This window comes from Mastigoproctus giganteus, chromosome 13 (genome assembly GCF_048544385.1).
Source record: "Mastigoproctus giganteus isolate SK-2022 chromosome 13, ASM4854438v1, whole genome shotgun sequence".
NCBI lineage: Eukaryota > Metazoa > Arthropoda > Arachnida > Uropygi > Thelyphonidae > Mastigoproctus > Mastigoproctus giganteus.
Window position 1 is genome coordinate 105,361,810 of NC_143587.1, and position 14,692 is coordinate 105,376,501.

The following is a 14,692-nucleotide window of genomic DNA, read 5'->3' on the forward strand; positions in this document are numbered from 1 at the left end:
GTGGGGTAGTGCTAGCATTAATGCTCATTGACAATGACCTCTGCCTTCTTAATGTGGGAACAAACACCTTTTTCCACATGCCTACCCGTACGTTTTCTGCCATTGATCTTTCTATCAGCTCGCCTTCTCTTCTCTCGTCACTTACCTGGGAGGTAGAAGGGAACCTGTATGGAAGTGATCACTTCCCCATGATAACCACCTTAATTACTGGGAGACCTTGTCTTCCTGTCAGGTTACCGCGGTGGGAGTTTGATCAAGCTGACTGGAGTGCCTTTCAACACCTGGCAAAATTTGACAACTCTGCAGTCAGTCAGGAGCCTATTATTGATGCAGTTACGTACATAACAGAAAATATTGTCCATGCAGCTGCAACTACAATTCCAAAAACATCCACACGGTTTCCTCCCTTTCCAAAACCATGGTGGAATCCAGAATGCACAGCAGCTAAAAGGCTCAAAACAAAGCTTGGGGGATATTTCAAAGATATCCTACCACAGTCAACCTATTAGCCTTTAAACGTGCACGAGCCAAAGCACGCTACATCCGTCGTCAGAGTCAAAAGGAATCGTGGATCCGTTTCACATCATCCATTACCCAGACGACCAGCACTAAGGTGACCTGGGAAAAAATCCGGAAATGAAGGGAAAATACACAGCACACCCCTCATCGGTCCTTGAATATAATGGATGTACTATTGCAGACTCTACTGCAATAGCCAATGCTCTTGGGGAAACATTTTCTAACATCTCTTCAACATCATCTTACTCCCCAGAGTTTCTGGTCTTAAAGCGCAACATTGAAAAACAGGCCCTTAAATTCACATCGAAGGGTTCCCACCCATACAATGGGCCATTTAATATCAATGAGCTGAAAACAGCACTCGCCCGTACAAAGGCTACAGCTGCTGGACCAGACAACATCCATTATGAAATGATCAAACATCTTTTACCAGAATCCATGGACCGTGTGCTCTTCCTGTACAACAGAATCTTCCTTGAAGAGCATTTTCCGGATACCTGGCGCAAGGCAACTATTCTTGCTTTTGCTAAGCCAGGAAAGGATCCTATATGTCCAAAAAACTATCGTCCCATTGCTCTGACCAGCTGTCTGTGCAAAATATTGGAGAGAATGGTTAATGCTCGTCTCTTATGGTATTTAGAATCGAACGACCTTCTCTCCCGCTTTCAGTGCGGCTTCCGAAGAAACAGGTCCACACTGGACCACTTAATTAGACTGGAAACATCTATCCGAGATGCTTTCCTAAAAAGAGAACATTTGGTGTCCATCTTCATTGACATGGAAAAAGCGTACGACACAACTTGGAGATTTGGTATTTTAAAAGACCTTTACAACCTCGGTCTAAGAGGCCACCTTCCCATTTTTATTAAAAATTTTTTATCCTGCCGTTATTTCCAAGTTCCTGTAGGATCCTCTCTTTCGCGGCCCTTTTGCCAGAGGAGGGGGTACCACAAGGATCTGTCTTAAGTGTCATGCTTTTTGCCATTAAAATAAATTCTATTTCTGAACAACTTCCTCCAACTATAAACAGCGCACTCTACGTCGGTGACTTCAGCATATTCTCCCAATCATGCAATATGAGGGTTATTGAGAGACAACTGCAACAAGCTATTGACCGTCTTAACTCCTGGGCCACAGCAAATGGTTTCAGGTTCTCACCGGAGAAGACCGTTTGCGTACATTTTTGTCGCAAACGTAACCTCCACCCTGAGCCTGAATTACGACTTGGGCAAAGCACCATTCCTGTTGTATCAGAGGCGAAATTCCTGGGACTCATTTTTGACAAAAAGCTGACATTTGTCCAACACATTCGTCAGCTTCGCACAAAGTGCACGAGAGGGCTTAACATCCTCCGCTCTCTCTCTTCTACCTCTTGGGGTGCAGACCGATGCACTCTCCTACGTCTATACCGTGCACTCGTACGCTCAAAATTAGATTATGGGTCTCAGGTATATGCATCTGCCAGAAATAGCGCTGTTCGTTGGCTTGACCCCCTCCATCATCAAGCCATTCGTATTGCTACTGGTGCATTCAGAACATCACCTGTCCAAAGTCTGTATGTTGAAGCAAATGAACCATCCTTGTCGCTTCGACAAATGCAGTTGTCTCTACAATATGCCTTCAAGCTGAAGTCCCTGCCAGACCATCCCACGTGGACATCCGTTTTCGAGCCACGATGGGAAAATCTCTACAACACACGACGGACCGCCAATCGCCCATTCTGCATTCGTGTTCAAGAGCTACTCAATGAGCTTAACATCTCGGTAGACAAGGTTACTCGATCACCAAAGGAGCCCCTTCCACCCTGGCATGCACAAACACCAGCATGTGACTTCTCGCTCAAAATTGCGACGAAGTCTAATACTCCGTCTTCTGTCTACCTGCAACTGTATTCACAACACCGTGCAGAACATTTTGACTTCTTGCCAGTCTACACAGACGGCTTGAAGTCAGAATCGTATGTGGGATCTGCTGCTGTCTTTCCAAATAATACCATATCAGAGCAGATACCCCTTGACTGCAGCATTTACACTGCAGAGCTGCATGCTATTGAGTTAGCTCTAGATCACATAAGAAAACATCGTTACCAACGGTGTATTATATATGCCGATTTGGTGAGTGCACTACAGGCTTTATCAGCGATGTCACACACTAACCATCCAACCCTGTCCCGAATTCAGCAGATAATATACAATCTCTATGCAAGTGGATTCGATATCCGCTTCTGCTGGATCCCCAGTCACATCGGGATTAGATGAAATGATTTGGCTGACATTGCAGCCAGATCGGCAGCCACGACGGATAATCTTGACCTGTTAGTCCCCTATACAGACTACAGGCAAGTGATCCGTAGTAACCTACAATCTCAGTGGCAAGATTCGTGGCATCGACTGATTACTACAAACAAACTATGTCGAATTAAGCCTGTGATCCATCCTTGGCGGTCCAGCTTACTCAGGGATCGCAAAGAGGAAGTTGTTCTTACCCGGCTCCGCATAGGACACTGTCATGTGACACACTCCTTTTTGCTGAGGGCTGATGACCCTCCTATGTGCGAGCAATGCGACACCGTTTTATCCGTCCAACACATTTTATGCGATTGTACTAGTTTTAGAATTGCTCGTTTTAGCGCTTTTACCCATCTGACTGAGCCATATACACTCAGTCAGATTTTAAATGACAACGACAATGTGTCAGCAGTTTTTAAATTTTTAAAATCGATCAATATGTATACACTCATATGAAATATACAATTTGCTTTTATCATTATACTGATTTTATGTATTGATATGTCTGTATATATATATATATATATGCAACTGTAGACGAACTAACCTTTTTAAAAGTAACAAGTCTAATCTTTTTTGAATTTTATTCTTTCCATGGCGCACTATAACCTTGCTGTTTTTGTGCCACAAAAATCAAAATCAATCAACCGGCGGAATTATTTAACAAGTACAAGTCAATGCTGAAAAAAAGCCGTGAGTTAGGGTTGAATTTGAAAGTGTCTCCAATTCTGCCTAGACATGATACGAGGGAGTATATGATGAGAGCCTTGTTGATCAATTCGGCCCTGGAGAGATTGTGCAAGGCTCAAGGGGTAGAATTTTTTTCAGCCTAGTGTGTGCTTGTTGACAGGAGAGACTGCTTCTATAGGGATGGGGTACACTTAAATAGAAAGGGTGCAAGAATATTTGCTGATGCTATTGAGGCAGTGTTAGGTGGGTCGGAAAACTGCTAGCTTGGGTGGGATACACAGACTAAAAGTTTAACAGTGGCCGCAGGCAGAGGCAAAAGCGATTCTTGCACTGCTTCTATTAGAATGAGTAGCAGTATGGAAAGCAAGGCAATGGAGATTTCCACGACTGTTGGGAGTCATAGTGGAACAAATAAATACATGGGCTGTGTTTAGGGTAACTAAGAGAAGAAACAGGTGCATGTATACTTGCATGTACATCAATTCTAGGAGTATAGTTAACAAATTTGATCAGCTTGAAGTACTAGTCAAGACATTTTGTATTGTTGGGATATCAGAGATGTGGTGTCACATAGATATAAGCAGTGCAGAATTGGAATTTGGAGAGTTCAATGTGTACAGAAAGGATAGACTAGACAGAAAGGGAGGAGGGATTATACTGTTAGTTAAGAAACACACAAAATCTGAGGAAGTGCATCCAATTGATGTTGGTGAACAATGCAATGATGAGTCTGCTTGGTGTGACATAAACACTGGGAAAGGAAAAATGAGATTAGGTGTGTGTAATAGGCAAAATGAATCTGATGAGTATAATGAGCAATTGTGCAGAGAAATAGAGTGGGCCAGTAAATCAGAATGTCTTAAAATGGGGGATTTTAACTTTCCAGACATTGATTGGAACTTGTGGATTGGTCACTCGCACACTGGCAAAATTTTTTTGAATTTATTGAATGACTGTTTTCTACAGCAGCATGTTCTAGAGACAACCAGAGGAAATAATACTCTTGATCTGATTATTAGCAGTGATTATTCATGCATTAAGAATTTGTAGATAAAGGAACCATTGGGTGACGGTGATCACAATGTACTGATATGGGAGTTAATTAAAGATGTAACTACCATCAAGGCTAAAGGGAAGGACTTTTGCTTTTGTAAAGGTGACTACAGGGGTCTTAGACAGTTTTTAAATTCTGTACAGTGGAATAAACTGATGATGTTACCAACATTGTATTCTAAATGGGAAGTCTTCAGGAACTTAATCTTGGAGGCTGCTAGGCTTTTCATTCCAACTAAGAAATACTGTTCAAGGATCAGGCCTAAATGGATGTCAGATGAATTAATGAGGCTAGTGGCAGAGAATAAAAATGTATGGGATGCATATAAATTTATCAGGTGACACAGAAGCCTATGGCAGAGATAAGCTTGTCTATAATCAAGTGACAAAGGAGGTTAGGCAGTCGAAGGCAGATTATGAGAAATCTTTGGCAAAGGATGCAAAGAAAAACAGCAAAGAGTTCTTTACTTAAGTAAACTCGAGAAGGAAAGGGATGAATCAGATTGGACCACTTAACATAGATGAGTTGACTATTGTTCATGCTCAGGTAGCTGATAAACTGAATGAATATTTTGCATCTACGTTCACACATGAGGAATTATTCAATGAGTCGGATGCCAGACGTTTATCAAACTCTTACAGGGAGCTAAGTGATTTTGTAATAACTGAGAGCAAAGTGGAGGAGAAATTGTTGAAGTTAAACATAAGGAAGGCACCTGGGGTGGACAGGATCCATCCAGTTATATTAAAGGAGGCAGCAAAGAAAGTAAGCAAACCCTTAGCCATAATTATGAGAGCTTCATTGGACTCAGGGGAGGTCCCCATAAACCGGAGGTGGGCAAATGTATCACCAGTTTACAAAGGGGGTTCAAAGGGTGACACAAGTAACTATAGACTTGTTAGTTTAACTTGTATTCTGGGGAAAATAACTTGTGTTTTGGTTAAAGAAGCATTGCAGGATAATCTAGACAAGTAATAGTTAAGACACAGCATGGGTTTGTTAAAGGGAGGTCTTGTCTGACCAATTTGATTGGATACTATGATGTGGTGACAAAGGAACTGAATGTCAAAAATAATTTTGATATCATATACTTGGATTTCAGGAAAGCTTTTGATACTGTTGCATATGGAAGACTGCTGTACAAATTGGAGAGGTATGGCATTAAGGGTAAGTTGCCACAATGGATAAAGCGATAGTTGAGTGGGAGAGTGGTAATCAATGGACACTGCTCTTTGTGGACAAATGTTATTAGTGGAGTTCCCCAGTTTTCAGTGTTGGGCCCATTGTTGTTTTGTATATTTATCAATGATATTGATGAAGGTATATCAGGATTAATGTCAAAGTTTGCAGATGATACAAAGGTTGGCAGGGTTGTTAACGACAGTAAAGAGTATGATACTCTAACTGGATCTAGATAAGTTGGGCAAATGGGCCGAGAAGTGGCAACTGAAGTTTAACAATGACAAATGCAAAGTACTGTATATGGGTGACAAGAACCAAAGAGAAACGTACCAACTGTGTGGTACTACACTCAGGGAAGTGGAAAGTGAAAAAGACCTGAGGTAATTGTGCAGTGAAATATGAAGTTTGCTTAGCAGTGCTGATGGGCTGCCAGGACAGGTCATGTAGTCGTGTCAATGATATATAGGAATTTTGCTACCATGGACAGGGACTGGAGGCCTCATTTTAGGAAGGATGTAGAGTTGCTAGAACAGGTACAAAGAAGGACAAGATTGATTAGGGGAACGAAGGGGGTGCCCTTACCAAGAAAGGCTTTTCCGCAAATTGCAGCACCTGGAGCGTAGGCACCTGCGAAATGATCTGATTGAGGTGTATAAGGCCTTGAATGGGTTGAGCAAGCTGAATGCTGAATGGATTCTTCCTCTTTCTCAGATTAATAACCTGAGGGGGCATAGATTCAAATTGAGGAAAGACAGTTGTAGAATGGATGTGCCGAAGTTTGCCTTTACCCAACAGGTGGTTGTTTGGTGGAACAGACTTCCATCTTTTGTTGTGGAAGCTGATAGCCTAAATAAATTTAAAGCTGAGCTGGACAGGCATTTGATAGTGGGAGTTTTTTTTTTTTTTTTTTTGTTTGGCTGATGCTGCATAAGATTGCTTTCTGCATCATATACCTCTACTAATGATAATGCTTATCTCAGTCAGATCTCCCTGCAAATGCCCAGTCTCGAGGCACCGCAATTTACAGAACTGAAGCCTTTCTAGGCTAATCACCTCCGTATCCCTGCTAGCAGAATTTCTGTATGAGTATATCATCGACAAAACCCCATGAGCTCTCCTGGCAAGGGCGCCTCCGTAGCCAGGTGGGCAGGAGCGGCAGTGCGTAGCTCACTTCTTGATTAAACCGGGGTTTGAGCCCATGACCACCAAATACGGAGGATGCGGAAAGGTCAGGGAATGACCACCGCATATCCCCGGAGCAATATGGCCTTAGTTGCTAATGCTCCCAAATAACAATATAACAATAACAAAATAACTCTCCTGGCAGCATCTCTGCACTGCTTGGAGAATTTCATATCTGACTGCACAATTACCCCAAGGTCTTTTTCATTTTTAAAATGTAGGTAGGAGTACAACTGCCTCACATTTTACAATGTAAGTTGCAATCTGAGTTGAAATATGTACCAATGTACTTGTCTGGTTCGTAAATCGACTGTCAGTCATTCTGACTGGTTTTGTGATTTTAGTTATGATAGCATATAATTTTCATATAATGACAAAAAGATAAGTTTTTAATTATATGGTGGTATTATCATTTAATTAAAAGTCATTTAATTTAATTAAAACAGAAGAAGTGCATAGGTTTTGGCAGACCGTAAGTGGAAATGGACATCAAGATTAGAACTGAGACCACATATTTGTGAAATGAACAATGAAGTGTTTGGGAGGTTTAGATTTTTTTGCAGATAAGTTTGCTATATCAGTTTGACAATTCATCAAGTAGTAAATGAATTTTCATGCAGTATGACAATTTATTTACTACTTATTTAGTAGTAAGAAAAGATTTGGGGGGGGGGGGAAACATGATGTATAAAGTAATGAAATTTTAAAATATAGCATACAAATGGTAAGAATATACCCAGCTCCTTAACATAACATGGCCTCGATAATGCCCCTGCATATACACTACTCGGACTCCCTCCAGTCACTGTCTGGCAGATTAGAGGTAGTGAGATTATATACTAACCGATCCGGAAGCCTCCTAGAGAGTTAGTACACCGGACAAACCTCCAATATGTTTGTCCGGTGTACTAACTATCAGCTGGCCTGCGAAGACCATTTTAGAGCTGTACCCTCAAAATGTAAGGAAGTTGGATCTGCCATAGTGTTCATTATAACCTCAAAAGACATCAATCATACTGCGAGATGGAGGGGGGGGGGTTACCAGAGCTTCACTCTGGAGACTAAACATGGGTTCATCACTTCAAGCTTCCAATAAAGCAAAGAGGTGGTATTCGTCAATTGATCACAGTCATTACCACCTAGTATATCCTGGTAACACAGAGGGATGGAAATTCCTCCATGTGGTGTGGATGCTACACCTTGACACCTGCTTATGTTGATTTGCACCTGGGTGATCACACAGTGTGCTAGGTATCGTATTTCGGGACTTGCACATGGGGGCTGTACCCAGGGTTACTAACAGTCCCACCATCATGAAGGTGCAAGCAGGGATTTGGCTGTCACAGATCGACTGGACTTCACCGAAATAGGTCCACTTGGCTTGATTGTCTCTTGAATATCAACTTACGTCATTCTGAATCTTGATAAGTTTCTGTACAAGGCGAAGCTTCTATTTTGGTTTTTTCTCATTCATTGTTTTCTTTGGTTTGTAAACATCATGTACAAGTTCTCTTGTAATAACTGCAGTTGTGTTATTTAATTATATATTATTAATATATAATTATTATTACTTTTTTCTCCTCATGGGATTTTTTACACTCTGTGAGAGGTACTGTTACCAAGTGCATGAGGTGGCTGGTTCTGTCCAGTTACTACTATTATTATTATTAATGTTGGTCAAGGAACTCGGCAATTATCCTACAATTGGTCAGGATTGCGACTTTTTGGAGTTCCATGTAAGTGTTCTCTTTGAAGCCTATTTCTGCTATGTTCTTATGGATGCTTTTGGCACCATGCCATTGCCAAAAGCATCCATATTGGTATGGTCATTATTTGTTCCTTATGCCACATTTCTTTAACTTCCTGTCTTAAGTGTGTATATTTCCTGATCTTTTCTTAGGTTTTGTGGAGGTTGCTGATGTTGGGCCTCACTGTGGTGATCAGGTATGGGTAATAGTCATTCATTTTGTTCTTGTTGACAAGGGTTATCTGATTTGTTGTGTGGGATCGTCTTTTCCATTATTATTGTGTGTGGTCCCAATATAAGTTGTGAGTAGGGATCTCTAGTATGGCCTTGGATTTGTACATGTAATACAGTACACTTCCTTTGATCAACTGGTATTTTTGCACTAGCTTCTGGTGTATTATCCCGATCCGATCACCTGGTCATGTCAATGAGTGCACTCTGCCTGGTTGATCATCTTGCATCCCGCATTGATGTGTTAGACTGTTTCTGGGACCAAGTGACATTGTCAACAGATGTCATCTGTCACTCTGGGTTCCTTGGCAGTGTATTACCTGTAGTTCCCAGCCTTGGATGGCAAGCATGAATCTTTGGTCTTGAGGAAGAGCTTCCTGTTTGTGAGCCATGTGTTGAAAACCATCTTATCTATGTAGTCTTGATGGAGGTGATTGTAGTGTGTGCCATGGAGTGCCTTCTTCACATCTTTGTTTCTTCTGTCTGTATGAGTGAGGTCTCTTGTTGAGTGTGATTGTGTACCATTTGTCTATCTTCCTTATGGCTTGGTAGATTGGCACTGTGTTTTCTTTATGCCACATTACGAAGGTTCTTAATCGCCTTCTTCTATTGCTCAGTGATATCTGTTAAACCCTCTCTTCTTCTGGGCTATGATCAATTTCTCGATGGCTGAATTTGAGATTTAGTATGTTGGCTGCTCTTGATCATCATTATCCTGGCTGATCTCATAAGCTCCTCTAGCTTATGAGATGTGTTGGCCTAGCTTGGGATTGCATGGGTATTTATGGCTCTGACCATGTTCCTGCCATTTGGCTTTGTTTTTAGCATACTCCTTTGTCTCTGATAGTATTTCTCTGTCAGGTGGCCTTGATCTTGTACTCTAACTGTTGAGCCTGCATCATCTCCCCAGACATTTGTAGGTCTCTCCTTCTGTCATGGTTTTGAATCTCTTCACCAGGTTTCAGCTGACTGGATTTCCCTGATGCACTCCATGGACTTTGCATTTGTCTAGGCCAAACTGCATCCTGATGTCAGTTTAGAACTCTGGTGATCTGGAGTAGTGTGTGTGTGTGTGTGTGTGTGTGTGTGTGTGTATGTATGTGATTGTTGAGTCTTCATCATGTTGTATTGGGTTATTTGTTCTGTGGTTGATCTAGCCACTAAGTCTGGGGGGGCCCACGGAACACACAGTCTGCTAATTGACATCCATGACCATGGGAAGGTGGACCAGGAAATAGGGATTACTAGATCTCTGGCTGGGTAAATCCTGACATCATCTGAGCTTTCCAGGGAGGCCCCTTATGGAAAAAAAAAAAAGAAAAAAAAAGAAAGAAAGAAGTATTTGTTGGAAAAGAGTGCAGGGGTGACAGTTTTAAGTTATGGGTAATACAACATTACCCATTACCCAATCATTACCCATTAATAGGTGAAGGCAGAGATGGTGAATAATAGGAACTCTTTCACCAGGGAATTGAAAGATAAAGGGATGAAGGGCTGTCCTGGAGGACCATGATCTGATAGTGACTTCCACATAGGGACAGAGTGCCTTATGTGGCTCTCTGTAGTGGACACCTGTTATACTTCAGGTACACAAGACTTTTTTTCCCTAAATATATAAATTATACATTCTGGGTGCATACAAATAAGACAGTGCAACTTTCTCTTTCCAATCGCTTAAGTTTGTACATGATACAAATGTCGGCAGGTTAATTAATCACAAAAATTAGGATATGCTACTGCAGCTATCTTTTAATGTAGCAAAATTCAAGGTTTTACACTTTGGGAATAGCAACCCCAAAATAACTTACACACTTTGTGGGGATGAACTAAAAACAGTAGAGAAAGAAAGGCATTTGGAAGTTATAATATAGTGAGACACATGAAGTTCTGTTGCTGATTTATCATGCATTTTCTTGTGGAGATGAGGTCATTATCTTACTGTACTTTTAAGACCATGCATGGAATACTGTGTTCAAGTATTGAGATTTGGTTGAAATGTAGTTTGGTTTAGCACATGGATAAAAAAAAAAAAAAAAAAAAAATATGGGGGGGGGGTGGTTTGTCATATTAGGGCAAATTGAGAATTACTTTGGAGGGGAAAACCTTGTTATCCTTCCATGAGACCGACCGACTGACTGACTCAGCCATGAACTGAAAAAAGCCCATAAAAGTGCCTCTCATCATTGACACGATTTGAACCCAGGCCTTTTTCACTTGGTTTGGTTATGGATGATGATTACAACCATTGTGCTAGTTGTGAAGATTCAGCATACAGAGAGCACTATGGTTCTTGTAAGTTTACAATTTTTGTACTTTCTACTCATATTACAACCTTCATTATTCATTGTCTTCCTGCAGGCACCCAAAAAAACCTTGGTAGGTGTCCACAGGCACTGGCTTAGTGATATAAAATGGGTAACTTTTTAGGAAGGTATATAAAATTTTTATTTATTTATTTTTTATTTTTTTACATTCTAAAGATTTTGGCCATTGTGTGGAAGATGATGAAAAAACAGTTGAACAAGCAATAGAAGAGGATGCATTTCAAGCTATTCAGCTCCTGATTGTTCAGAATTCTTCATTTTATCAAGAGGTATGTGATAAATTTTATAATTTTTCAAACATTTTATGGAATAGTGTTATTTATAGTTATTTACCATTACATTCCTAATAAGATCATTTATAATTACAGCAGTTCCATTGGTGTATAGTAGTGGTTTTCAACTGCCAACTCTTACCTTGTCTTGAAACCTTCCCTCAAGTCTCATCAGTATGGATTCAATTAGTGTCAATCTGCTGATGATAGCTTGGCTTCTGTTACTTGTCTTTGGTCATATTTATTATTAGCCATATGGTGCTGGCGCACTATGGCCATAGTTACCGATGCGCCCAATAAATCCCGAAACAAACAAACAAACAAAACCATATGGTGCAAGGAAGCCTGACACTTATGCTGCACCAGCCAAAAAAAAAAAAAAATCCCGAGTTACCCTGAGAGAGAGAGAGAGAGAGAGAGAGAGAGAGAGAGAGAGAGAGAGAGAGAGAGAGAGAGAGAGAGAGAGAGAGTAGAATGATGATATCCAGCTCAGGACCCTGGGTTTTCCAAGCCCATACTTACCAGATGTGAGCCCCTGGGGTTATTTCATGGAAAGGTTTAGAGAACTCAAGCAATTGCCCTTGACATTGCTTTTGATTTTGTTTGGTATAAAGCTCTTCTAAACAAGCTCCAGTAATTGGTAGCTGACTTTCTCTCTGTTAATGGTAGATAGTTCTCTAACTACCATTAACTCATTGATGCTGGAGTTCCTCATGATAATTTTTTATCTTCCACTTTCTTCCCTGTTGATTAATGACTTCTTTCCATTGATTCAAATGCTCTCCATAAGTTTTTGAACAAGCAGTAGTAGTACACTATATTCTGCTTTCCATTTCAACAAACTAATATATAAAGAACATAAGGTATGTGTAATTGAAGAAATTATGAATCCAATCTGAAAAAAGAAATGCACTTTTCAAAAGATAAGGGACAAACACAAAACAAATAAATCCTAAACTTTTATTAGATGGCAACATAATGTTAGTGAGACATTTGATCAGTGTGTCTTAATAATGTGTGAAAATTAAAAATTTCACTCGGATTTAAAGAATTATTCATGTGGGTTTATGAATAGCCAGAAAAAGTGCATAATCCATTGAAGCATACCCTAAAAAAAGTATGTAATTTTTGCATGTAGCAATACATGTGTAACATCAATAACTCATTCTGAAAACAAAGTTGTTAATCTTTTTACAACTATGCATATATATACATATATATATATATATATGTTACGGTGAAAGTAAAAAATTTATGAAAATAAGAATATTTTCATAATCACCTGTATTTCTTTGTAATCACTAAGTCCATAAATATATTATATATTTCTCATATTTAATAGTCATTTTAAATAACCACCAAGTGTCAATGGCAAATGTATTAAATAATAATAACGAAAATTGTTTTGATATTTAATAGTTTTATAGAATCACATGCTAAAAAAAATTATAATAATAATCATAAAACTTCCTTAAATGACAACAGTAAACATTTAGCATTAGCAAGGACACATGATGCAAGAAAGCAAGCTTATATAGCATCAGCCAAAAAAAAAAAAAAAAAAACCCCTTATTTCACCCATTCCCCCACTCCAAATGTTTGTCAAGTTCTGCCTTGAATCTATTTAAGCTATAAACTTCTACGACAGATGGAAGTTTGTTCTAGCAATCAACCACCCGCTGGCTAATGGCAAACTTCCACTCATCTATCCTGTAAATGTCTTTCCTCAATTTAAATTTTCCCTCTCAGGTTCTGAGCAACAGGAAGAATCCCATCAGCATTGAGCATGCTCAAACCATTCAAGGCTTTATACAACTCTACCAGAGCACTTCGCAGGTGCCTAGTCTCCAGATGCTAATTTGCAAAACTTAAGCCTTTCTTTGTAAGAGCAACCCTTTGTTCTATTCACTAATCTTGTTGCCCTTCTCTGTACTCATTCCAACAACTCTACATCCTTCTTAAAATGAGGCCTCCAGACCTGTATACAGTACTCAAGGTGTGGCAGACCATTGCCTTATACAAGGGGATAATCACCTCCTTATCCCTGCTGGAAAAATTCTCTTCCTGTATATCATTGACAAGACACCATGAGCTACTCGTGCAGACCGTCTGCACTGCAACTTCATATCTGCCTGCACAATTACCCCCAGGTCCTTTTCATTCTCTACCACTGTCAGTGTGGTACCACAGAGTTGATACGTTACTCTGGGATTACTGCTTCCCATATGTAGTACTTTACATTGGTCAATGTTAAACTTCATTTGCCACCTCTCAGCCCATCTGCTCAACTTTTCTAGATCCTGTTGCAGCAGCGTACTGTCATTAGTGTCATTAACAACCCCATCAACCTTCGTATCGTCTGCAAACTTGGGCATTAAGCCTGATATACCATCATCAATATCATTTATAAATACAGAAAACAACAATGGACCCAATACTGAACCCACTAATAACATTAGTCAACGAGGAGCAGTGTCCATTGATTACCACTCTCTGTCTTCTCCCGCTCAACCATCCCTTTATCCATAGCAGCAATTTGCCTCCAATGCCGCACTGCTCCAATTTGTGCAGCAGTCTTCCATGTGCAACAGTATCAAAGGCCTTTTTAAGATCCAAATATATGATATCAAAGTTATTCTTTGCATCCAGTTCCTTTGTGACTACATCATCCAATCAGATTAGTCTGACAAGACTTCCCCTTAACAAACCCATGCTGTGTTCGAACTATAACTGAAGTCTTGTCTAGATGATCCTGCAATGCTTCTTTAACCAGTGCCTCCATTAATTTCCATGGAACAGAAGTTAAACTAAGAGGTCTGTAAATACCTGTGTCTCCCTTTGATCCTCCTTTGTGGATAGGGGTCACATTTGCACATTTCCAGTCCATGGGTACCTCCTCTTAGTCCAGGGAAGCTCTCATATTTATGGCTAAGGGTTTGCTTACTTCCTTTGTTGCCTTCTTTAATATAACTGGATAGATTCCATCCACCCCGGGTGCCTTTTTCATGTTTATCTTCAACAAGTTATCCTCCAATTTACTCTCAGTTATTACAAAATTATCTAGCTTACTGCCAGAAATTGAATACAACTCTGGCATTACCCTCGCTGAATAACTCCTCATATGTGAATGTAGATGCAAAATATTCATTTAGTTTGCTAGCTACCTGAGCAGGATCATCAACAATTGAACCATCGATATCAAG

General features: G+C 40.1%; 1 protein-coding gene across 2 annotated transcripts in view; it reads left to right on the top strand.

The window, feature by feature from the left end:
- Positions 1–14,692, top strand: part of Nup205 (nuclear pore complex protein Nup205) — a 738,550-nt gene that overhangs the window by 143,016 nt on the left and 580,842 nt on the right. For both annotated transcript variants that reach the window (XM_090387115.1, XM_090387116.1), the window contains exon 8: positions 11,374–11,486. In XM_090387115.1, coding sequence (XP_090243241.1) covers positions 11,374–11,486 — 113 coding nt within the window. The remainder of the gene's footprint in view (positions 1–11,373; positions 11,487–14,692) is intronic.